Source organism: Halichoerus grypus, chromosome 9 (assembly GCF_964656455.1).
Source record: "Halichoerus grypus chromosome 9, mHalGry1.hap1.1, whole genome shotgun sequence".
NCBI lineage: Eukaryota > Metazoa > Chordata > Mammalia > Carnivora > Phocidae > Halichoerus > Halichoerus grypus.
The window spans coordinates 49,289,273-49,314,253 of NC_135720.1; the positions used below are offsets into that span (position 1 = coordinate 49,289,273).

Below are 24,981 nucleotides of genomic sequence, written 5' to 3' on the forward strand. Positions count from 1 at the left end.
GTGTGTGTGTGTGTGTTGTGTCCCCTTGGGGGAAGGAAAGAAGAGAGTAGCGATTCTGTATCTATCATGGAGATAACTTCTAGCCTTGGATTCTAGAAACTTGGAAAATTATAGTCAGAATGGTGGTGTGAGAGTTTTTCGTGGTTGGATTATCCTAAGTATCTTATTAAAACAGAGGCCTGTGTGGAGCTCTGTGCTTTCCAATTAGAACACCAAACTCATGATTTCACAGATGTTTTTATTTAGGGAAAAATGACTCAATTTAATAAAAACGATCAAGTAAATAATAGTACAGAAATATGGCAAGCATTACAGAGGTGGTAACTGATATCTGAAACCCACAGTATGGAGACAAGAATTGGCAGTGAGCTTCTGCTTTCACACGAAGGCCGTAGAGTCATTCTGCCCTGTTCACTTTGCTGTCTTCACCTACAGGTGGCCACGACCACCCTCGAGCAGCCTACCAGCAAGTGGTCCAGCCAGCTGTGTGCGGGCAGCCTGTCCCTGGAGCCAGCGTGAGGGGCCCGCACCCTGTGCAGAAGGTCGTCCTGAACTACCCCAGCCCCTGGGACCAAGACCAGAGGCCCGCACAAAGAGACTACTCCTCCCCAGGGCTCCCGAGGTATCACTATGACAGGGCCAACTTTCAGACATTTTTTAGTGGGAAAAAGAATGATGCCAATGGGATCGAGATGTATCACAACTCTCTGTTGGTGTGCCACCCAGGCTAGTGACCGAGCCCCGCGGGGGAATAGACTCTTCAAGTCAGGAGGAAATGGCAGCTGGTAGACAAGAATCTCTTAACCAGATACATTAAAGTCACTGGTGACTCGTCAAAATTCTCTTGAAAGAAAGGCTCTTAAGATGCCAAGGGACACCCCCTCCTTTTACTGTCAAGTCACCTGGCCTTTTAGCCCAGAAATAGATTTTTGTTTTTACTGTGACTGACTTCCACCATTAGGAAATTCATGCTTATATCCCTAGTTTCTACACCTGTTTAAACCCATGTCTTACTTTGAAATTTTAAATTAGCTCTCAGTAGCAATTTTAAAAAGCCCATTGTTTTCTTTTCTAATATAAGCAACCACACATATGGAGCGCCATTATTAGGTCTTTCCGATACTTCTTCCAGAAAACCATTTCTGGCTTTGCTTGACCAGACCAGTTGTGTAACCTTCAGTCATGTCTCCCCTCATTGTTCTCCTTTGCCTCTTCTTCACATTTTCCTCTTCTCTTAATTTATGGATCTAAAATACAGAGGAAGAACTCCTAGAAATGGAACTCCTTAATTTAAGACAAAATTGAAGAGTAGGTGAAATGTTTGCTCTTGCTCAAGCACAATTTTTATATATCACTCAAAGTAAAATTACATTCTGTTTTGAGAATAGAATGAGATACAAAGGTCCTTTTAAAGCAGATTTTTCAGAAACGCAGAAGTTGGTAATTAGCTCAGAAAGTTCATTAAAAGAAGAAAAGCGCATTCTATTTACGATGGCAGATAAGGCACGTGCCTGCTTCCCCCTTTCCTCAAAAGCCCATACATTCTCAGATTTTCTTTCCTGACAGAGCCCTTATTTTTTGAGAACAAAATTACACAGAGTTTGGGGTACCTGGCTGGCTCCATCGGAGAATCATGCGACTCTTGATTTCAGGGTTGTGACTTCAAGCCCCATGTTGGGTGTAGAGTTTACTTAAATAAATAAACTTGAAAAAATTGCATGGAGTTTAAATAATGAAATCAGGAAAATGTGATTTTACAACCAAATAAGTACTCTTGCATAAGAAATATCTACACGTCCAAGAAAACAAACAAAACTTAAGCGTCTTTATGGAAACATGTCCACTGGCATTGGATAGGGGAGGCAATGGTAATTTTCTTTTTTTTTTTTTTTTTTTTTTTTTTTAAGATTTTATTTATTTATTTGACAGAGAGAGAGATAGCGAGAGCAGGAACACAAGCAGGGGGAGTGGGAGAGGGAGAAGCAGGCTTCCCGCGGAGCGGGGAGCCCGATGCGGGACTCGATCCCAGGACCCTGGGATCATGACCTGAGCCGAAGGCAGACGCTTAACGACTGAGCCACCCAGGCGCCCCGGCAATGGTAATTTTCTAAATAAACACTTATTTCGAAATATTTTCAGATTTACAGAAGAATTGCGAAGTTAGTACAGAGGAATTGCTTTGGTAACATCAATTTAAGCCTGCTATGGTCTCCTTGTATTTATTTTATCATTTTAGGATAATGAAAAATAAGTTCAGGTAATGAAGCTAATCCTCCTCTTAGTGATAAATTTGAAAGCAAACCTTGACACAGAAACTTTACTCTGTCATTAATAGCCATGATATTGTTTTTACATGGAAGTTTTTTGACATTACCAAAGCTTTAACATTTTTTTTTTAATCAAATGAGCAATTGTCTTCTATAACAACCAAGCAACTTTTGGTATAAAGGAATTTAATGCAAAAAGGATATGGAACTGGGTCCCCATTAGATGAGGGCATATTTTATAGGGATTTTTCTTCTATATATTAGTAAAAATCTAAAACAAAAATAATTTCCTCAAACATTCACCCTTCAGAAATATAGTACACTTGAGATTCTGTGTAATTTTATTTTAAATCCCGTTGCATAAGACTTTCAAAATTTTTCTTACTCTTTTGGGTAAAAATATAAGCATATGCAATAATCTATAAAAAACTGGGCAGATACACATCAATTTGGAAATCAAAACAGTTTTTAAAATTTAGAATATAAAACAATCTCAAACCTACAACAAATAACAAATATCCATGTTCCCACTCCCTAGATTTTTAAAATGTTAACATATTGCCACACGTCCTTCAGAGTTTTTTTTTAAGAAATAAAACATTACAGACGCAGTGTTAGCCCCCCTATCAGTCAGGATTCAGTGATAGAAACCAGAAACAATTCTAGTTATTTTCAGCAGAAGGGATTTGACATAGGGGAGTGGGCGCTTACAGAATTGTTGGAGGCTGGAGGAGCAAGCTTTAGGCCAGGCTTCCAGGAAAGATCCCAGAGCAGCACCTCAGAGTGGGACGCCGAAGAAGCTGCTTCCTCCATCACAGGGAGAGAGGCAGAAGATCAGAAAGCCGCCAGAGAACTCTCCATTCGAGGCCATGCTGCCATAGTACAATCCAGAATCAGGAAGCCACCACCACTGCAACGATTGGATCCATTCTGCGCCTGCTAGATCTGCACTGGCCCAAAATGGACGCCTCCGCCCTCACCTTGACTCGGGAGGCTGGTAAGGGGACACTGGGATGCCTCCTGAGGAACTCAGCACCTCACGGCAGCGCTTCTCAACAGAAACCGCAGAAGTGGCCGAAGCATGGCTTCCATTTCTTTCGGCTTTCCAAATCTCCCACGAGTGCGTCTGGCGGTTCTCAGCACGACGTTCATGGGAATACCGGCGACCAAAAACATAAGAAAGCTGCCATAGAACAATGTGGTAGAAACTTCTCTAAAGGGTCTTCAAAATCAGATTTTCATCCATATATTAGCAACAACATAAATACTTTAAACCTGCAAGGCCTTTTCTACCTTTTGATACGTAATTAAATGTTATCTATCATGAGTTAAAAGTCCTGCCTTTTTATCTGAATGCCTATAACACCAACCTTGTATATCACCCATTATACTACTTTCTTTTATTGGTGACCATGTCTGCCTTGTGCATACCACTTATCTTCCCAATTAGACAGTCCTTGAATGGAGAAATCGAATCAAGCTCCCTCTTTCGACCCCTAACACGGGTCCTTACATGTGGCAGCCAGCCGAATTACTTATTGACTCAAATTCAATGAAGCAACCCTCGTCCTTCTGGCTCAGAAAAGAAACAGAGGCAGAGGAGAGAGCTAGCTCACTGGTATCTCAAAGGCTTTCTGTCCCTCCAGGTTTGCCTTTGTACAAAACGAAAATTTGACTATAAATGTATTCTTTTCCAGAGACCAACTATATAACCAGCCACCTCATCGAGCTGGAGTTCCTGAGGAGTCCTTGGAGTGTCCTGCAGAGCTGAGAGCCCTAGGCCCTCAGGCTCCATCCCCAGCTGCTGTCCCTAGACCCCTTAGTAACCTTCCAGCCAGAGGGACTCTGAAAACAAGCAATTTGCCAGAAGAATTACGTAAGTTGTTTGCAATGTTGTTTTTCCTTCTTTTTGTCAGGTCTTATACTTTCAGAGTACTTGATGATTATTCACCCATAATCTTGGGTTTTTCTCATATACACAGTGAAATAAATTTTACTTCTTTACTCTTCACCAAAAAAAGTAACCAGCATTTTGTATGAGTGTTTTTAGTGATTCTGACACTGGCAGCAATCCTCACAAAATGCTTACCACAGGGTTTTCTCCAACATACGCTCCAGTGACAAGCCCAATGCCTCTCTCTTCTAAATGATGCTCGTGAGGGGACTCGTCCCTGGGTAAACTGACTGGATGTCCATGTGGTATTGGCCAGGGACCTAGCGTTTCGCCATAAATTAGCCGCAGCCATCAAGAACGAGGTCATTTCCTGTAGGAGTGAGCAATCTTGTTTGGAAAAAGTGGTCTCACATTCTCCATACTGCTTTACAACCAAATGCAAACTAAGCCTTTTATTTAAAGAAACATTCGACTAAGTGTCAGGTGATGATTCTTTTTCCATATTTTGCAGCCAGAACCAGAAATGTTGAAATATCACCAAAACAGTCTCATGTTAAGGTCAGTCAGGACAGTAAGTTCCAGAAATCTTCCAGAAATCTTACAAAAGCAGCCACTACTTGTGAAATTCTTATATTCTGTTGTGCTTGCTAGAGAAGCTCAGGTAATTCTAAGAAGCCCTTTACAAATCTGGGTGCCTCTTTGAACCAAACATGAAAATCAAGCCTTTTGCATTTGCTGACTCCCATCCAGGGAATCCCTGCTCGCTAGTCATTTAGGACTCCAGAAGATTTCTATGGTAAAGATCCACTGTTGTTTATCGTTCAAAAATTTTTTTTAATCTTCTTAAAATCTTACACATTTTAGTCCTGAGTATTTCTGGAGAATGGATGCTGCCTTGCATAGGATAGAACCCTGATGTCAGTCTATAGATCATATTTATCTTACTATAGTCTATAAAGGAGTCCTAAAATTCTTACACAGGAGTTGGTTGAATAGTAGGTGTTAAGGATACATTGAGTGCTATCAATATGCCTGGCTGTTTAAATGAGTCAATATGACCATTGTACACATTTCTATTTGAGATATCTGTTTCAAAAAAAACCAGAGCCCAAACATAGATGGATACACACACACTTATATTTTCTCTCTAGCCTTCCTTTCTTCTCCACTCTCTGCCCCAGGGACTTCCTGAGATTGAGCCTGTCCATTCCAGACTAAAAGCCAACACACAGAGATTATTCATCTGTCACATTAACATGCTAGCCAAATAATTTCCCACAAGAGTTTAGCCTGAGAAAACATCGGTTTGCGTCCTGACTGGGTCGGGCTCATGGGCACAATGCCTTCGGTGGCTCCAGGCTGACCTAGGGAGGAGACAGGGAGTCAGTGATGCTGGATGCCCAGAGGTGGCATCTGTCCTTCAAGCCGCGGACGTTCCTGTAACATTTCTGCTTTCATGTACCCCAACTGCCTGACCTTTCTCCCACCAGTGAGTGGAGAAAGGGCAGGAGGGGGTAAGGAGCCACTTCCTCCCTCTCCCCTAATTGCTCTTGTCAAGCAAGAGTTCAGGGCAGCAGAGAGCATCGTGAGATCAAAAGAGGACACTGCTGGGTGGCCCCTTAGCAAGGTTCGGCTTCTTGACCTGCTGCGAGAGTATTCCTTAGGCACAGTGCCAAGTGTCTCTAAGAAACCAGGAGGTGGCCTGATCTCAAGGACCTGCAGGTTCTGGGTGATGGATTTTGTTAGTGCCTCACGTGGTTTTTCAGCAGACCTCCTTGGTTTGTCTCAGGCTGCCAGCATTCTTCTTTCCCTGCACACTGGGCAGTCTGCACCCCCCTTAGACAGACCCCCTGCCTCTTGGCCTCTTGGGGTCTGCGCGTCTATGTCCTGAGGACAGCAATTCTCCCAGCTGCTGCCGGCATAAGCCCTCAGACCACCCCCATCCCAAAGTTTCACTTTATTATTCTAGAAAGACAAAAGACATCGCATACAATTTACAAGTGTTCGGAGTAGAATAATCTGACTAGTTTCTAATAAATGTGAAAAATCTCTCTTAGGGAAAGTCTTTATCACCTATTCTATGGACACAGCCATGGAGGTGGTGAAATTCGTGAACTTCTTGTTGGTAAATGGCTTCCAAACTGCAGTAAGTATTTTATCCCGAGAGAAGGCTGAACAATTAAAGTGAGTACAGTGAGAAGAAAAACAAAGGGAGAAAATATATATAAATAACTGTTGAGGTTTCAAACTATATTATTTGAGTTATGGGATTATGAACTAAATGCTTATGGATGGAGGTAATTATTTTCCAGGTTTTAAGCTATCCAGAGTCTCCAGCACTTATTTCTTGCATGCTTTTTGAGCGATTCTGAGTACCTCCGAACAGCCAGACGGTGTGCGTTAACGCTGACCGCAAATGCAGCTTGGCCCCTGGCCTGAAGCAAATCCTGGGCCCTTGCTGCCCTTTGGACCTTTGCCCTTTCTCACCAAGCACGCCTGCTTTGGCTGCGATTCCTGTGCTGCAGGAGGCTGCGGGCTTCCCCAGGCCACCTGCTTATTGTACCAGGTCCTTCTGCGGGGCCCTGGGCGGTGAGGCCTGAAGTACAAGGCCCACTGTGCCCAGCTGCCTTCCACACCTTGATGGGGCCATGGCCCTCCGGACAAGGACTCCACGGCCAGGTTCTCAGCTGGTCTAGTCTAGTTCTAGGGGAGGTAGACAACCCAGCCCTGCAGTGCACTGTGATCTTGGCTCAAGGAATCTCAGGAAGCACACACTCCCCAAGTTTCCCTGCAGGGCCTTCCAACAGCACAGCTTAAAGTCATGTACGTTCTTCTGTAGGATAAATAAAATACCACCGGAGGCCACTCCAAGGGCTGGCTTTCCTAAAACACTGAGATCACATCTTTTCCTTCCCAGAGGCCCCCTTGGGGCATTTAGTGACAGTGAATTCTAGAGAGTGGTGAAAAATTAAGGAAAACAACCATGAATAGCAATGTTGAAGGATAAAAAAGAAATACTTAGTAATGAAATGTCTATTTTAATGATTGCTTGGCATTATTTAACAGTTTTTATTGAATTTTTTCTTTAGTCTATACTTTTTTTAATGGGAGTGTCTGCAAGTTTAAAATGCATACAATTTATACATTCCAACTTGACTGCATAGGAACCAACATTTCAATTTCTCATTTCTGAAATAAAGCACTGTGGCAACCATGACATAAAATCAAATTGCAGGTCATAAGGCCAACATTTCAGAAAAGATCCTACTTTTGGTCATTTCCAAATAAGCATACTGATTGCCCCTGGAAAAGAGGATAGGTTTTTATGACCTTACCAATCAGGGGCTACTTAGACAGAACTTAAGTCTGTCCTTGATCCTGATCACTATGAAGCCTTGTAGTAGAATCACAGAGCCCCACCCTGGACAGCTAAGTTACTATATTGATACATCAAGAGCCCCTTAGTGGAAAAAAAACAAAAAACAAAAAACCACTTAATGGGTAATCTAAGGGAAGTTTAATGAAAGGACTATTTTCAAAGCTCTAGGTAAATTTTAAGAAATCCACAGGGAACAGAGCACTATCCTGGGACTAGCAAAAGCGGGGAGTTGCTACCACCCCTAGGTCTAAAGAGACAAGGGAACAGTGGTTACGACAACCTGAAGACGGAGGCTGTATTGGTTTGCTAGGGCTGCTATAAAGACAATAGATATGTATTTCCTCATAGTTCTGGAGGCTGGACGTGTCCAAGATTAAGGTGTCGGCAGGACTGGTTTCATTCTGGGCCTCTTCCTCGGCTTGTAGATGGCCACCTTCTTCCTATGTCTTCATGGGGTCTTTGCTCCATGTGTCTTAATCTCCTTTTCTAAGGACACCAGCCATGTTGCATCAGGGCCCACCCAGAGGACCCCATTTCACCTTAATTAAATCTTTAAAGGCTGTATCTCCAAATACAGTCACACTGAGACACTGGGGGGTTAAGACTTGATATAATGAATTTGGCGGTGGCAGGGGGAGGACACAATTTGGCCTGTAACAGTGGCTGTGTGGAGAAGTTGGCCTGACAGAAGCTGTGGACTTTGGCGGAGATCTGGAAAGACAATCCAACACATTCTGCCTCCCAGAAAGCCCACCTCAGTGGCAAGAAATAATTTAGGTGCTGGGTTAACAATTAAAATAACCATTTATTGAGTACTTAACTTCAAGCCTGGCATTATGATATTGCCATGTCCAATTGTTTTAATCCTCACAACCATCCTGGGAAGTAGGTTTGTTAACCACATATTACAAATAAAAATAATAAGACTTAGAGAGTTTCAGTGATGTTTTAAAAGTTAGACAAGTGGGAAGCGCAGAAGCCAAGAGTAGACCAAGAGGAGAGCCCAGCTGTCTGTTTCTTCTCAACCCCGACGTTATATTGCTTCTGTCTCATATAATAGAAAGGGGTTACCGATCCAGTCACAGAATGCCACACAAGCTTTCTCAAGATTACCTCATGTGGTCATTGGCGATCCGACATTTTAAAGCAGGAATCATCCAAGCCAAAAGGAAACCCATTCCATTTTTGATGTTCCATCAGTAAAGAAACATATTCTGAACTTGCCTGATGAACTGTACGTGTCTGACAGTTTGGTGTACTCGAGGCACTTTCTCGTTCCACAGGAAGAGTAGAGTCACGATGAAGAGATAAGGCAGACATACACGAGACATTTAGCAAATGAAAGGATGTTATAATAATGTGTTAACTGTCCAGGACCACTGGTCACAATGGGGCAGAGGTGGGTGAGGTGAGCACGAGGAAGTCAACGTGTGGGGAGGATTCACAGAGCAGGGAGGCTTGTGCTATGCTTTCGGGGTGCCCGGGAGTAAAGTAGACAGGACACGTGAGGAAAAGAGGTAGATGGCCTGGAGAGCTTGCTGAATGGCTAGGACTCGATCAGTCTTAAATGGCGGACTGACATTTAGGACAGCTGATCTGAGAGCAGTGTGGCTGAATCAAATACCCCTCCTCGAGGACACTGTCCCCGAGTCAGCCATTCTAGTATAGCATCCGTCTTCTAAGCAAGAGCACCTTGTACACCCGCACATTACTCTCTGGCTGCCCGACAAGCCGGAGCCCCAGAAAGGCCGCCTTATTTGGTCTTCTGAAAAATAGAAAATAACTGGTTTTTCTCCCCTTCAAATATTCCTTTGAAGACTTGATATTTAATATCAGTCTTTTCAAGGCCCAAGAGTTCTGCTTCTCGACTTTCATCATAAACCTTTTCCCACCATCTCAGTAATTGTTTTTGTGACTGTTGCTTGGATTTGCTCCAAGTTTCATACAATCCTTTTTAAATGTATAGATCGAAACTGGACGTAATACCATAATAATGACCTGGCTAATGCAAGGAAAGTGCCAGAATTGTATCTCAGTACTTGCACCCCACACATTCATTAAAATGTTCCAGGATGATATCATGTTAGCCTTTCAAATTACATATATATATATATATATATATATATATATATATATATATATCTGGCTTATATCCAACTTGGTCTACTAAGTCTCTCGGATTTTTAAAACATAATTATTGTGTAGCCAAAGATACATTTTGATGTGTACCACTATATCCTAATAATGGATATTAAATACTTAAATGCCTACTAATGTTAAAATAGGGAACACTTTAAGAAACTGTATTTTGTTTTTTTTAGACTTACATGTTCCTCCCTGCAAAATCATTTGTAATTTTTCCAATCTTAAATGCATGTAGTCTCTTGTATTTTCTCTTGCTCTGCATCTAGAGAGAGCTCCTCATTAAGAGCCACCTCCCACATCTTTTTCTCGTAGATTGACATATTTGAGGATAGAATCCGAGGCATTGATATCATTAAGTGGATGGAACGCTACCTTAGAGATGTAAGTACATTCCCAAATTCTGAGCTCGTTTTCTGGTGAAAAAGACAATTCGCCTGTGGAGTTATTTTATGAAAGAAGCACTGGCAAACCCACCAAGTCCAAAGCTGAGAAAGTCCCAACAAAGCCTCCCTTGTTGGCAGCCGTGCAGAGACCTGCAAAGGAAGGATGGGGTCACCCTCGTGGACATGCACAGGCAGGAAATAACGGTCAAACCAGACACAGGTGGTTGATAACAATCAGAGCAAACAATTTTTTTGACCAGAATGGGAAAAGAGGAAATGAAGGCAGGGAGTAGGGTGGGAGCGACAGAATTCAATTTAATCCGAGGCCACCCCAAGTGTTTTGCAGGATCGGGCTCCAGAGCTTTCCCTGGAGGCTGCCCGTGCCGCGCACCCCCACCCCCCCACCCATCCAGGCGCCCACTCGCAGCCCTGTGATTTGTTTTCCACTGACAGAATCTCTACTGACCACTGGGACACTTTGTGCTTTAACAAGATAGAAATTGATTGCTGCCAGAGTGTTTCCGTGTGGGCTGCTTCAGCTGCTGCTTTTGGAGCGAGCGGTGGGGGACAGAGTCTCAGCAGGCTGGGGCTTTGTGGCTTCTCCTTTTGTCTGCAGCCTGATGTTTGCTTTGTGCGGAAGGGGCCGCTCCTCGTGGCTGTGCGGCGGGTCCGCGCGCCCGAGCAGGGCAGTCAGGGGCGCAGGCACGACAGCTTCCATCCAGCGGCCGGAGGGAGGGGGCTTTCCGTCCGCGCCGCTGCACAGCCTCCGGGCCGGGACGCCGCACCGCTTCGTGATTCAGGCGTCGGGCGGACGGTTGTCCCTGGAGGCTGTGCAAGATGGTGGGCAGCACCGCCTGCCTTTAGGAGCGCTCGTCGCAGAGCCGTTTGCTCTGCGTTGGAAGGGAGCCGGGAGGAAGACGGAGGGGAGAAGGGGAGGCAGGAGTCTGCCCGGGGGGGGGGGGGGGGGGGGGGGGGGGGGCAGGGCCTTTCCCTCTCCACGGAGAGCGGCGGGCCCTCCAGCCGGCAGTCTGGCAGAACGCTTACAGTCCTGCTGGCCCGTTTCCAGCCTGCCTTCACCAAAAGGACCGCACTCTACACTGCCATAAACATGCTTTCTCTCTCATTAACAGAAGACAGTGATGATAATTGTAGCAATCAGCCCCAAATACAAACAGGACGTGGAAGGTGCTGAGTCGCATCTGGACGAGGATGAGCATGGCTTACATACTAAGTACATTCATCGAATGGTGAGTGGTGAGGAGAGCGCAGCACAGAGGGGCGCTTTCTTCGGTGAAGGCCCGTCCTCCGCTAGAGACCACCCGAAGGTGGCACGGTGAGGGGTGAAGAATCCCAGGCAGGAGTGGGGGATGTTGGTTCTGGCCCCGGCAACCTTCGGGACTGTGGGCAAGTGACCCCATCTCTGGGACTCAGTTCCTGTCAGTAGCAAGGGGAGATTCATCTGTGAACTCTAACTCCCAGGGCTCTGGAAAACAGTGCTCTGCTGGCTTGGTTGTTCACCAACAAATGGGCAGTCCCAAGAGCGGCCGGGGACAGGGCTGTGAGGAGAGCGGGCTCCTGCATCTGTGTCCTATTCTGTCCCCTGACTTAGACGCAGAGTATCAGAGCGGAAAGGACGCATGCCATTGTGTCACATGGACTTGGTTCAAATTCTGCTTCCTCCTGTATAGTTGGGTGACCGTGGGCCAACTGCCTAAACCTCTCTGTGCCTCCGTGTCCCTCATCATACGATGGGTCACTGATACTTACAGTGTTGTTGTGAAGATTCAATGAAATAATGTCTGTGAAGTGTATGGCACATCTCAATGCTCAGATCAAGGGAAGGGATTGTTCTGAGCTCATGATAGATGAGCAACAGTCCACCGCCACACCTGAACCATGGGGCCTGGCCAAACTAAAGCCAGTGGGAGAAATTTATAGGAAGATAGGCTTGCTTGGCATCTGATAGAACATTCTGACCGAAAATATCACCCAGCTTTGGAATTGGCTGTTTTGTGAGCTAGTGATCTCCCTGCTTTCCAGGATGACAGAGATGCTGCGGAGACAGTTCCGCTTCACTAGGACGCTGGACTAGACTTGCAACTTTCAAAATGTTCTATGGAGTCCCTACTGGGTGCCCATAGGTGCTGGGGGTCAGGGCGGCTCTGGGCCTCCCACCCCACCTCAGCCAGAGCTGGTTTGCCTTTCTCAGGCTTATTTGTTTACCAAGGATTCTGAGATTTCAAAAAGGCTTGACATCCACTGGACTAGAACTTGTAAGCTCCATTCCAACTGAAACATTCCATAGGCACCTGGAATGGGCAGAAAGGATCACAGACTAAGACGGGAGTATGGGGCAGGATGCTGAAGTGGCCCGGACAGAATAAGTAAGTGGCACAAGGCAGGACCCAGGCAGGCCTGAGATGGGCAGCTTTACCTCAGGGGAAGCTGACTGAAGTCCGGGTCTGTCCTGTGGATCAGGAGCACAGGAAAAAGGCAGAGTGGGTGGGTGGGTGAGGCTTCCCCATCTGTCTCCTCTTCTAGCAAGTGCCGACCACTTATTTGAGATTAGAACCAACCCAGAGTAAAGGCCAAGGCAGGGTGGTGAGGTCAGAGAGTAAGGCCAAGGAATAAGGAGCTAAGCATTCGCCATTCCGCCCTCTCCCAGTCTGACAGCCCATGGGCAGGGCCCTGCAAAGGGTCACAGCTGGCTGCTGCAGGTCTGCATGGCCCCAAAGCATTCCATGTCCTGTCTGCATCTCTAGGAGGCTGTCGGTCCGGGGAGCTGACAGCTGGTGTGTGGGATGGGCTCCCGGTCCCTGCCAGTTCCTAAGGAGACCTGTCAAGCTCTGCTGGTGTGCGGCAATGCCAGGCAGTAGAACCAGCCCAACCCCAGAGCCTGTCTGATGGTGCCCCGCCAGGAGCCAGATTGCCTCCAAACTCAGTTTTCTGGGGACAACGATGTCTTGGGCCCTTCCTTATCACTGGAGGGGTTGAGGAGGCCAGATAAGAAGACCTCCAGGCCCCCTCCAGGCAGCAGAAGCCTCTAGAACAGAGGGAATGAAGAGGTTGCCACGAGTAATGGCATCATAGGGCCAATGACCTCACAAAAAGCCCAGATCTGGAAATAGGAGAGAAAGCATGCACTGCGGCTGTCTGGCCGCCAGCCAGCTGGGCGGCCTAGTGGACAAGCAAAACTTTACGGATTCAGTGTCCTGGATGGAAGTCAGAGACTAAATCCAGTTCTTCCCTTGTAACTTATAAACGCTGTGCCCTTCCTTTCACATGTTTTTCCTGGTGATTGGTGTTTTCACGTTGCACAGTACACAGATCATTTTAAACTACGCTTTTGGTCCTCTAAATTTTAAAAGACAGTGGTTCTGAGAACAAAAAACCTTGTGGAGCATTCGTGTGTGCGAGTGTGTGTGTGTGTGTGTGTTTATGAGGGGGTTTCTATGGTGACTTCAATAACCAGCTGTCACCACTGCCACTTTCTTCTTGTCCTGTTTTTATTCCCCTGCACAATGAAGACTTCTCAGTGATAAAAAAAATCAATCAGAAGATGAAATACTTGGGAACACATAATTCCTCATCTCCTTGTCATCAGATGACTGAGAGCTTTGTGCTGGTCACAGCACTGGGAAGACTCCAGCTCCCCTCACCTTGAAAATTCTGGGTTTGATAGAGTTCTTGGCAGCTAAGTCTTTGGGGGCCACTGCGGTGTCAGAACAAGCTGGAACTGTGTGGGGAACCTACAGTGTGGCGGGCAGAGCACCTCACAGTTGACCCCCAGTCTCATCTCCCACTCCCTCCCTAGCCCATCCTGTGCTCCATCCACAAAGCATTGCTAGCTGGTCCCAACCCCACCAACGTTCTTTCACACCTCCAGACATTTGCTCATGCTGTTTCCTCTACTGAGAATGTCCTTCCCTTCATCCCTTACTTCCTCTGCCTGACCAACTTCTTCTTGTCTTTCAGTATCTAAGTGACACCTCCCTTGTAACTGCTGTTCAAATCACTGATGTAGAATGGATGGCCCCCATTTTGGGCTTCCACAGCAATTTTATACTTTTCACAGTGCCCTGTGGTTGGCAGTTTACCCTTCTTCCTGCTCACCAATCTGCTGGCTTTGGAAGGATAGGAATCGTGTCAGCAGTGTTCTGGTAACCTGGTTCTCAAAACAAAACAAAACAAAACAAAACAAAAAAAACCTGATTTGTAGCATTTCCCCATTTCCATGGTATAAATACTCTCATCATGGCCAATTTCAAGCTACCAGTGTAAAATCACTGAACACAGAATTAGGAAGGGAGGCATACAACTGGCTTTCGTGAGCCGATACAAGCCAGCTCAGCACACCCTGGAAGGTATCCTAATCCCTGAAACCCGAAGTCTAGCACAGAGTGTGACTTTTAATAGGCCTTCAATAAATGATTAATGAGTGAGTGAATGGCATGCATGTGTAATGGGGAAAACTTAAAAGTCTCGGTGTGTGGCACTCAAGGAAATCAGAATAAAAATGCTGTCGGGACTTGCATGGTCCTGGGTGCCATTAACTCCTCCTCCTCATTCCTGAAATCAAACCTTCAAATTCTTTCTGTTCCAGATGCAGATTGAGTTCATAAAACAAGGAAGCATGAATTTCAGATTCATCCCTGTGCTCTTCCCGAATGCTAAGAAGGTAAACAAAGAAATAAGCAAGCAAAAAACCTTACAATTCAAGCTTTGGTGTGCTTGCTATCTGGGATTTTAAGTGGAAAAGCTTGTGAACTCTTTTATCGGTCCTTAGAGATAACACTGTTAACCAGAAAGACCCACAGGTTGTAGCACGCAGCTCAGCAGCATGAATCAGGAAGGTTTTAAGGTGTTATCTGATGGACCATCGCTGTCCTAATTGTTCAAACAGCCATTACACACAAAGAAGTAGTTTGCATTTTAACTCATGAGAGAGAAAAAAACTGTTCATCTGATACTTCTTATCTCTCATACATAAAAGTCAAGATATGTACCTTTTTTTGCTGACTGTCCACAGACGTATTTTGGTGCACAGAGTTCAGCTCTCAAATCTGTAGATGACAGGAATTAAATCTACACAGTGACCAAAGTGAGCTTTGCTCTGGTTCACAGGAGGGTTTTTACACCAAAAGAACATGCCAGCAGGTTTGGGGCATGGGGACAAAAACCATCTGAAGCCATGTTCCAGGCTTGGCAAGGGGAAGGCAGAGGTGTAATGAATGTCTTGAGACTCAGACCACAGCACCCTGAGCTTAGGCCCAGCTGCACCCGGGAGGATCCCTAAATGTCAGGACTGCGCTGAGACTTGTATGTGGCAGGAGGCAGAGATGAGCTGAGATGATCTAGGGTTCCGAAGCTCACCCCGCTCCGTGCGATAGCGTGCATTTCCACCCCTTGCCCCAGGCTCTCATTGCTCCCACTGCAGGATCTCCTTACTGGCCTTCCCGTCTACTTTGACCCTATACTAACCACCCTGTACTCTGCCATCAAAGAGGAACATCCAAAGTGTAGATCTGATCTGTCTCTCTCCAGCTTAGAAACTGTGTGGTGGATTCCGACTGACTCCAGGATCGCATCCACCTTTCTTAGCGTGGCAGATGAGGCCCCTTAGAAGAGGGCTGAGCCCACTTGCTCAGGCTTCTCTCCCCACCATGTGCACAGTGACTCTGCTCCGGCCATACCGGACTATCTCAGCATGCCCCCACACCTGCCATGTTCTTTCATGTTTCTGTGCCTCACACGTTGCCCCTGCTCGCAGTGCCCTTCCCTCACCTGTCTGTGTAGTCAACTCTTGCTTAGCCTTCTAGCACCCAATCTCTCTAGATTCCGCTGCCCTCTCATCCCCCTTGCCAATATACTAAATTGTTCCTCTTTTGAGCGCTCTTAGCTCTAGTGCCTTGAGTCAATGTGATGTGGTTGGGAGGGGATGGGCTGCGGGAACATGGTGATGGAAAAGGAGACCGACTTTTAGTTGGTTTTATTGTTGTTTTAAAACTTCTTCAGACAACCCCCTTGCTGCCTGTGCTCAGGGCAGACTGCTCCCACCTCCTGCCCCTTTGGTACACCATTGCCTAGAAAATAGTTTCTTTACATTTTCATTTACATTCCATCGTTAGGCCGGGAACTCCTCAAGGCAGTAACTGTGTCTTTTGGATCTGGGTGTCATCCACACCCAGCATGATGCGTGACATGTAGCAGGTGCTGCTTCTAAGCTTATTCTGCAGGCTCCAAAGGGATCCCATCCACTCAGAGAAAGACCTACAAGGCCCTATCTGACTCAGGCCCCTCTACTTCCAGACCTCCTCCCCTACTCTATCTCACTCACTCTTCTCTGGCCACACTGGCCTGTTGCTCCTTGAACAGGCCAGGTATGCCCCCACCACAGGGCCTTTGCACTGGCTGGACCCAGACATCCACAAAGCAGGGCCTCCTCCGCTCTTTTAGGTCTTTGCTCATTTTCTCAGTGAGACCTTTCCTAAACACTCCACTTAAAGCTGCAAACCTTTCAGCCCTGCCCAGTACTCCCTCTCCCCTTTCTCTGTCTTATTTTTCTCCACAGTATGTATCACCATCGAACACACTATGTATTTTACTTATTCGTGTCTATCTCCCCAACCGAATGTCCACCCCGTGAGGGCAGTCTGAATCGGCACCCTCACGATCCCCGGCTTACAGTTTCTGCTTTTTGCCTGATCACAGACCTGGTGGGCTCCTTCTCCTGCAGGCCAGATCTGTGTGGCTGGAATGAAAGGATAATGAATTAGATTAAGCCCATAGCCTTGGCATACTTCTTCTGAAGCCACAAAGGAATTCCCATCACTCTGCGTGACCTCTGTCCTACCCCTTTTATGTGAAGGTGGTGAAAAGCACGTTGAAATGCAAAGGGCAGGTAGCCTGGGAGGCTGACAGAAAATGCCGCGCACATGTGGTTTCCATAATGAGATCTACAGCTTACACCCGAAGCCAGGAGCATTGCACATGCTAACCCCTTCCAAAAGCCAAACAGCACAACTCCCAGGAGACTTCAGTAGGGCACGCCCACGAAGGGAAGCCATAGAAGTTTGGGAACCGAGCCTGGGCTCTGGAATCCAGGTTTCTCTCTAAAGGCCTTCACTCCTGTCCTTCCCTCTCCCATAGGAGCATGTGCCCACCTGGCTTCAGAACACTCACGTCTACAGCTGGCCCAAGAATAAGAAAAACATCCTGCTGCGGCTGCTCAGGGAAGAAGAGTACATAGCCCCTCCCCGGGGGCCCCTGCCCACGCTTCAGGTGGTGCCCCTGTGACACCGTCGGTCCCCAGAGCCCGGGCTCATGCCGTGTGTGTGTGTGTGTTTGGGGCACGGATCCTGTTCCGACAAGACTCTTCCAGCAGAGGCTGTCCGTTCGCAGTCCCTCTGAGGGTTCCTCCCACCGCAGAAGGCCTGTCCTGCAGACGACTTCTGCGGAGACCTCCACAGACCCTGCCTTTCCAAAAGAGGCTGTGGCTGTTCTGTATTCCCTCCTTCTGATGCCCCCAGCACGTTGCTCCTCACAGTCGGAGGCCTCTCCCTGCTTAGCCAGTAGATAAATGATGTCGCAGTGAACGACCACAACCCCCAGCCCGTTGCTTAAAGCTACTTTTATGAGTTAGCCAGATGCTCGCGTGTCCTCGGACCAACCTGATTCGTGTACAAATAATAAAATGTTTACTCTTTTGTAAGATTGTATGTTGCTTTATCTCAAAGGAGATAGATGTGTGTTAATTCCTAGTGACATGGGCAGTTGCTTCAGGAAAGCTGCTTAGATGCGATATTAGATGAATATAACCGACCGGCCTGTATGAGAGGATTAGAGCCAGATAGTTAAACAATCCCTTTTAACCTAATCTTCAAAGCTTTATTCCTGCAGTAGAACTTTTTAACAAAACCACTCCTGTACACCACACAGCCGTGATTCTAAGTAGACTCTAAATAGGGCCTGGCTGTGCAGTAAGAACATCCGTGTATGGGAAGCACAGCAGCTGTGGCAGAAGGCGGCCCCGAACGGTGGTTTGTGCTCTCGTCTTGCTCCCACCACTAACTAGCTGTGTGACCTTAAGCAGGTCCTTTCACTCGCCTGAAACCCCAAGGACTCGCTTCTAAAATGACGTGGACGGAGGTATCTCGAGGGCACTAAGTGTTTTAAGGTCTGGGACCTAAGTTCTAAATACTCTTTTGAAGAATGACTGAGTTTTCATAATTATATCGCCCAGAGGATAAAATTACATTTTCCCAACAGGGACATTTTTCTCTTTTTTTAAATCTCATCAGCAACACCCTCACATTAGTAATTTTAGAAACATATATATCTTGCTCATCTGATCTCAAGAAAACACAAACATATCCATATATGAAATATATATATAATCTACATAAGCTCTAGAGCAAGGTGGGGTGACGTTAGCTATGGCCTAAGTAGTAGGAAATATGAAGATTTTGAGGTGCGGGGTGGGGGGAGAGAGCTACTGTTTCCTGTTACCTGTGTACCTCATCTCCAAAACAAGGCTCAATGGTGCTCTGAGAGAGTTCACCCCTTGTATGTCACCATAGGGAAAAGACAAATACCAACTATGAATAAGAAGGTTTGCTAACGAGCTGCAAAGGACACAATTTCATTTATGTTGTTACCCGATGTCTACTGGGTGGTAAGGTGAATGTCTTTGTTTAAAAAAAAAAACAACAACCAAAAAACAAAAAAAAACAGGAAAAGGGGAAAAAGCTAGTAAACCTGAAGTAATCATTACCTGAAGTAAGACTATCACCAGCATCTTTGGCGCTGTAGCATCTGAGACCTAAGAAACCCCCCAAACACAAACTTCAAGTCTTCTCTCTCTCTTTTTATTATCTTTTTTTTTGAAGATTTTATTTATTTATTTGACAGAGAGAGACACAGCGAGAGAGGGAACACAAGCAGGGGGAGTGGGAGAGGGAGAAGCAGGCTTCCCACAGAGCAGGGAGCCCGATGCGGGGCTCGATCCCAGGACCCCGGGATCATGACCTGAGCCGAAGGCAGACGCTTAACGACTGAGCCACCCAGGCGCCCCTCTTTGTATTATCTTTTTTTGGAGGTGACACCATCATTAAGGATTCACACAATTGTAAATAAAATGACGTCAGCAACCATTTCTCTGAAATGTTTCTAGTTTGCAAGGGTTTAATTAATGTGCTGTTACCCCTCCTCCCTTCAGAGGCCTGGCCTGAGCTCTCAGCCACTGTTCCCACCCCAAGTGAGTGACGAGGGAAGGTCCCTGGTGTTCCACAAATAGTCATTAAACTGTTACAGCTGGTAGCACTGGTAGCCAAGAAGACAAACAAAAAGTACACACACACACAACACCTGACCAGGTGATGAAAGTTTGACCCCTGAAGTTTCTATGAAATCTGCTGACCATGGACATCAAAGGAATTTTAACAACTATTTGAGAGCGCTGACACGAAGATTAACACTTGGTTTATTTAGATGTCATCCCTGTCCTCGTGCACTCATCTGCAGATATTTTGGGGGTGGATGTGGGGTAGGGCTGACTCAGTAAAAAATAACCTCTTGGCCACAAGGCTTTATTCAGACCAAAACTGATTTTAGGGGTGAGGTGTGCAGAATGCAAGGTTAGATTTTGTCTAATATTTAGTGACCAACTTAAAATTTGAAATGTAATTTTTAATTTCAGGGACTGAATGTACATATGCCTAGTTAGTTTAACTTAACCTCTATATCATCCAGAGACATCTCAGTGCATGGCTACAATCTAAGTATTAGACTAGCTATTTCTCAGTTCAGTGCTCAGAAAAATGATTGTTGTTGATACTCTTTTCTTTTTTCCTATTAAATAAATCACCTATTTAAAGACTGAGTGTTTCTCAGTCGTCTCAGCAAGGGAGGGAAGCCCTCCGCTTTGAGCATTCCAGACCTTGCTTCATGATGTTTTGCCAAGAGCATTTTTCTTAACCTCAGCCACTTCATTAACCACCTCCTCCACCACTTTGCCAAACACCCCATTGTCACCATCACCTTTGCCAAAGGGATTGCAAAGTCCTGTGATCACTGGGAAATGATCCAGAAAGAGTTTCTCAAAACACAGGATCTTTCTGTTTCTTCCTAATGAACCAAGAAGAATCAGTGAGCCCCACCTCCTCGTGGCGAGTGAAAAGAGAAGGAAGGTTAGACTGTGGGAAAATACCACAAAGAAGAATTGCCTCTCATCCTAAAGAACTTTGCGTTACTTTTCAAAATGAATAGCTCTATCTGAGCCCACCAACCAAATAAACAAAAACAAAAACCAGAAAGGAAGAAAGCACCGAAATAAATTTAATTCTTAAATCACTTATTTCTGGAACCATTTGGAATTTTCAATCTGAAAGGCCCCTAGAAATCACACACCTCTGCAGTGTACTTTTATGCATGCGAAGAGAGGGGCCCCCCGAAACCGTGGCTTCTTTAAGTTCCCCTAGGACTAGAACCCAGATATCCTGGTGTCTAGTCTGCAGACATTTATCTGGCAAGCCTAGAAAGCTTTCTGGCTCTCGACGGTAGATTTGTTCAACAAACGACCCAGTATCTCCCAGAGGTAAACTGAGCCTCATGAACGTAGGAGGCCTGAGGGAAGATGCACCTCTGTCCTCTGGTGGCTAGAGGATTAAATGATCATGTTGCAACTTGTTCTGGGGGAGAGTCTTTGGAGAATTAATTATTGCTGTGATTAGATGGAGTGTGACTTCTCTTGAAGTAGTTTTGGCATATTTATTTATTTCATGTGAGTATTATATAAAACCAAAGCACAATTTAAAAGATCTTGGCAACTTCCTGAAGCTTACAGATAAAATCTGCTGTTAGATCAATTTTGTTTTAGTTTTATCTGGCCAATCTCCACAGCAAGAACAATGAAAAATGCTTTTATTTTTAAATCCTGTAATAGTCATCTTTCCCCCCAGTGCTTCTCATCTGACAAGAGTAGCACTTGTTGGAATAATGCATAGCTGTTTGGAAAATCTGCATTACCTTTCAGATGAAGAAATGAGAAAGGTATGGGTCCTGATCATTCTCCTTTGAGTTGGGATGGCGGGGGTGGGGGGAGGCTGCAGAAAAAGCCCCTTTTGTCAGGAGGCACATGGACAACACCAAAGAGCCTAGCCCAGTCAATAGAGCTGGCATCTGGGGAGGCCCTGTGCCCAGCAGGATAGCATGTTCCAAACTCCATACTGATTTGTTCCATTTTCTATTGGAAAAAGCTTTCTGATAGAATCCCAGGATACTTGGTGGGAGCTAGGAAGCTTTCATGGACCCTGGGCACTCATGTGCTGCCAACTCACCCACATGCACCTCAGCCCCTCCATCTGTGACTGTGCATTTGCTCCCAAGTCCTTGGCCTCAAGCCAAACAGGTGAGACCCGGGAGAGGGACACTCAGTGTAGTTGAGCTCCCTGTGTCACTTCTCAAGGAGCATATGAGTGTGGGTCCAGGTCACACTCACCAGGGTCTTTAGGAAGTGATATTTGAGCCTCTGCTAAAACAAGGAGAGAGTCTTAGACCAAAGTGTACCTGGGCCAAGGTGACCATGTGCCGGGCCTGCCTGCTCTTTTCTAGAAACGCTCGTATGGAAGGAATAATTGCAGCCCCCCCGGTCCCCCGGCACTTGTAACTAAAACCACGAGGGCACACATGTCTTGTCCCTTGCCTGACCTCCCTTTGCTCCCTTCACCAGGAAGGCGCTGATGGTAGGCAGCAGCTGGGGTAAGGGGGGGCGGGTGTAGAGGGCGTGAGAGAGAACTCAGGCCTGATGGAGCCCATTAGGCTTCGTGTGCAAAGCAAGTTGAGATGAAGTAGCTGCTCTGGTATTCGTCCAAACTGCTGTTCTATTTTTAGCCTCTCCCGCGTGCTTCTTCGCCCCGCACGGAGCGCCTGGGCACCTGGATCGGCAGCAGAACATGGAACCGAGCCACTCATTTGTAAAAGTGGAAGCAAGGAGGCCACTGATGCAGGGCTTGTTTATCACTGACGGGGAAGGGGACCTGGAATGTTAATGAGGAAGGCTCTCTGAAGCATGCCTTCATGGTTAGCTAGGAGTTCAAAGGAGAAGGGAGCCTCAGTCCTGCGCCACACAAATGTAAACCGTGGATAGAGGGAAGGAGAAATCAATTATGCTGTCGCAGGCTTCCATGTCATTGTGTTGGAGTTGTTAGAAAAGGTAGGACAAGGACCGGATCTCAAAAGGAAACAAAGCCACATGGCCTTGAAGTATAACGAGTTTGCCATGGCAACTGATGGAAATGAGCCTCCCGGGCACCGAGCAGGTGTGTTATCTTACAGAATAAACATACTTCTCTCACTCCCTGGTTTTTATAATAAAACCTGTGTTTGGATTACTTTCGCCTCCTCTTTGTTACCCAGAGAAGTTGGCCGGGGCTCAATCAGCCCAAGGCTCTAGTGAGGGAAACAGCATCGGTGTTATCAAAAGGGCTGCTTTAGAAAAAGCTGGCGCGGGGCTTGGCTGCCTGTCTGGACGCTCAGCAGCAGCTGGGCCGCAGGTACCTGCCTGGCCTTTGCCCCCTGCGGGCGACGCCCTCCACGGAAGGCCACTTGTCCCTGAGAGCATCGAGGTGGAACGGGGAGGCCAGGCTCTCAGGCTGGCGGTGGTCAAAAGCGGCATTCTTCCGAGGAGAGGAGAAATGTATTTAGGTGAGGCTGGGACCCGAACGATTTCCAGCGTCCTGTGTTATCTGGGATACGGGCCAAGTGTTCCTTGAGTTCAGGGATTAACTGATTCTATCGTCCAATCTGTTGTTATCTACAAAGTTCGGGTACTCAGAAGCTTGCAGAGAGCGGCCAAGCGCTTCCCTGAGCTTTAAATCCCTCTCAGATGGGTTCTGCCGTGGTAGAGTCTCATGTTCGAAATGTGCACAAAACATGGAGATTTTATAAAATCCTCCCAAGTTAAAAAGAGAAGTTTCCCTTTTTTGTGGTTACAACGCCAAAAATCATGATCAACTAGGAGAGTCCTATTTTCATTGTTCTCACTTTGTGGCTAAAAGAAAACGGGTTCTAGAGGGGAGGAGGGTGAGGGGATGGGTTAGCCCGGTGATGGGTATTAAAGAGGGCACGTTCTGCATGGAGCACTGGGTGTTATACGCAAACAATGAATCATGGAACACTACATCAAAAACTAATGATGGAATGTATGGTGATTAACATAACATAATAAAATAAAATTTAAAAAAAGAAAAAAGAAAACGGCTCTCATTCTAGCTTCGCATAGATTTTCAAAACAGGATGCTCTTTCACAACAGACTCCAAGAACACAAGACAACTCTAAACTAGGCTGGGGCAAAACAGCTGAACTGGGGGCAAAACCGTCTAGCAGCGCTTACTATTCAGCAGCACCAAACGCACTCCCCGCTCTGGCCCGCGCCCCTGCTTTCCTCCCCCAGGATGCCCAGCACCAGTGCCCCTGCTCCATGTCAAGCCCCAGCCACCCCAGACGATGCCCTGGTGGCCCCTTCCCACATACCCTTATCTTTGACCCTAATAAGTAAAAAATAAGCTCTGGTGTCAGCAGTGGAAAAAGTCTCCTGCACTAACCCTCCGAGGCAAAGGAGTATCCCCAAGTTCAGGCGCTAAACCAGGCTGGGCGGTGACTGAAGGGGGGCGTTCCACACCCAGGTTTTTAAAATTCAAGATTCTAAACTAAGGTCTTTGGATACCAGCATACAGTTCTTCGTTGAAAAGGCAGAGGAAGCAGAAGTCCCAGCGTGAGCATGAAGGTTCTGGTTCCATCATGCTACTGTTTCTAATGAGACAGGTATTCAAAAGCTAATCCCAGAAAGGTCACACAGTGGAAGCTAAGCAGCAGCTAGAGATCAGCAACCAATCTACAATTAGTTATTAAATGCCTACTGTGTGCAAGGTCCTATGTTTGGCACAGAGGTGAGTGATATATGACTCTTGCCTTCAAATTATTTAAAATCTAGGAGCCTGGGTGGCTCAGTCGGTTGAGCATCCGACTCTTGGGTTGTGGGATTGAGGGCTGCATCAGGCTCCGCGCTCAGTGCCCCGCCCCCCCGCTTGCACATGCAGGCGCTCTCTCTCTAAAATAAATGAGTAGATCTTTAAAAATAAATAAATACAAAATCTAGGACATAGATAAAGTTATTTAAAATCTAGGATAGGACATGACACGTGACAAGACCAAATCAAGGCAGTACCCAGTAAATGCTAAGCCAGGGGGCCAGATGCTCCCTTTTCCCTGACCCTCATGATGACCCAGGCCTGAGCCCACATTTATGCAGTTTCAAGGTCAGATCCTCCAACAAGCAGTTGACTGGACATTTTTCCTAACAGAAGACTTGCTCATTCCTCCTCCCCACACACACGTTTTAGATTATAATATTCAACATCCCTATAAACCACCACATGGGTGAGATCCAAGATTAGGAGACACAATGTAAGAAATGGGAAAGTATGGAAAAGCACTGCAGAGCGTACGTATTAAACTAATAAATGAGGGCACCTGGGGGGCTCAGTCGGTTAAGCATCTGCCTTCAGCTTAGGTTAGGGTTAGAAGGCAGATGCTTAACGGACTGAGCCCCCCAGGCACCCCTCTAGGCTCTCTTTAGAGAAAGCTGATGTATGCCCTGCAGACTGCATTGTCATTTATTGGTTTATTTTTTATTATTTTTTAAAAATTTTATTTATTTATTTGAGAGAGAGAGAGAGAGTGAGAGAGAGCATGAATGGGGGGCCGGTAGAGGGAGAAGCAGGCTTCCCGCCAAGCAGGGAGCCCGATGCAGGGTTGGATCCCAGGACCCTGAGTCCCACATTGGGCTCCCCGCTCAGCTCCCTCTCCCTCTGCCTGCCGCTCCCCTTGCTTCTGCTCTCATTCTCTCTCTCTCT

The 24,981-nt window shown here is 46.3% G+C and overlaps 2 protein-coding genes across 8 annotated transcripts in view; one reads left to right on the top strand and one right to left on the bottom strand.

Moving 5' to 3' along the window:
* Positions 1-17,779, top strand: part of TRAF3IP2 (TRAF3 interacting protein 2) — a 40,645-nt gene extending 22,866 nt beyond the window's left edge. Inside the window, exons 3-9 of one of the 4 annotated variants that reach the window (XM_036105339.2) lie at positions 436-622; positions 3,965-4,143; positions 6,219-6,307; positions 9,998-10,066; positions 11,199-11,315; positions 14,672-14,746; positions 17,218-17,779. In XM_036105339.2, coding sequence (XP_035961232.1) covers positions 436-622; positions 3,965-4,143; positions 6,219-6,307; positions 9,998-10,066; positions 11,199-11,315; positions 14,672-14,746; positions 17,218-17,364 — 863 coding nt within the window. In that variant the 3' untranslated portion in view covers positions 17,365-17,779. Of the gene's footprint in view, positions 1-435; positions 623-3,964; positions 4,144-6,218; positions 6,308-9,997; positions 10,067-10,634; positions 10,909-11,198; positions 11,316-14,671; positions 14,747-17,217 lie in introns of those variants that run through there. The other 3 variants (XM_078054864.1, XM_078054866.1, XM_036105344.2) reach the window with 3 other exon arrangements.
* LOC144379052 (uncharacterized) overlaps positions 1-24,981 on the bottom strand; it is a 110,494-nt gene that overhangs the window by 19,221 nt on the left and 66,292 nt on the right. The window contains exons 2-3 of one of the 4 annotated variants that reach the window (XM_078054867.1): positions 16,754-16,819; positions 14,832-15,131 (exon numbers count right to left, since the gene is read on the bottom strand). The exons of 1 other annotated variant lie outside the window; for it this stretch is intronic. In XM_078054867.1, coding sequence (XP_077910993.1) covers positions 15,049-15,131; positions 16,754-16,819 — 149 coding nt within the window. In that variant the 3' untranslated portion in view covers positions 14,832-15,048. Of the gene's footprint in view, positions 1-1,876; positions 3,451-11,311; positions 12,378-14,831; positions 15,132-16,753; positions 16,820-24,981 lie in introns of those variants that run through there. 2 more of the 4 variants (XR_013441151.1, XR_013441152.1) reach the window with 2 other exon arrangements.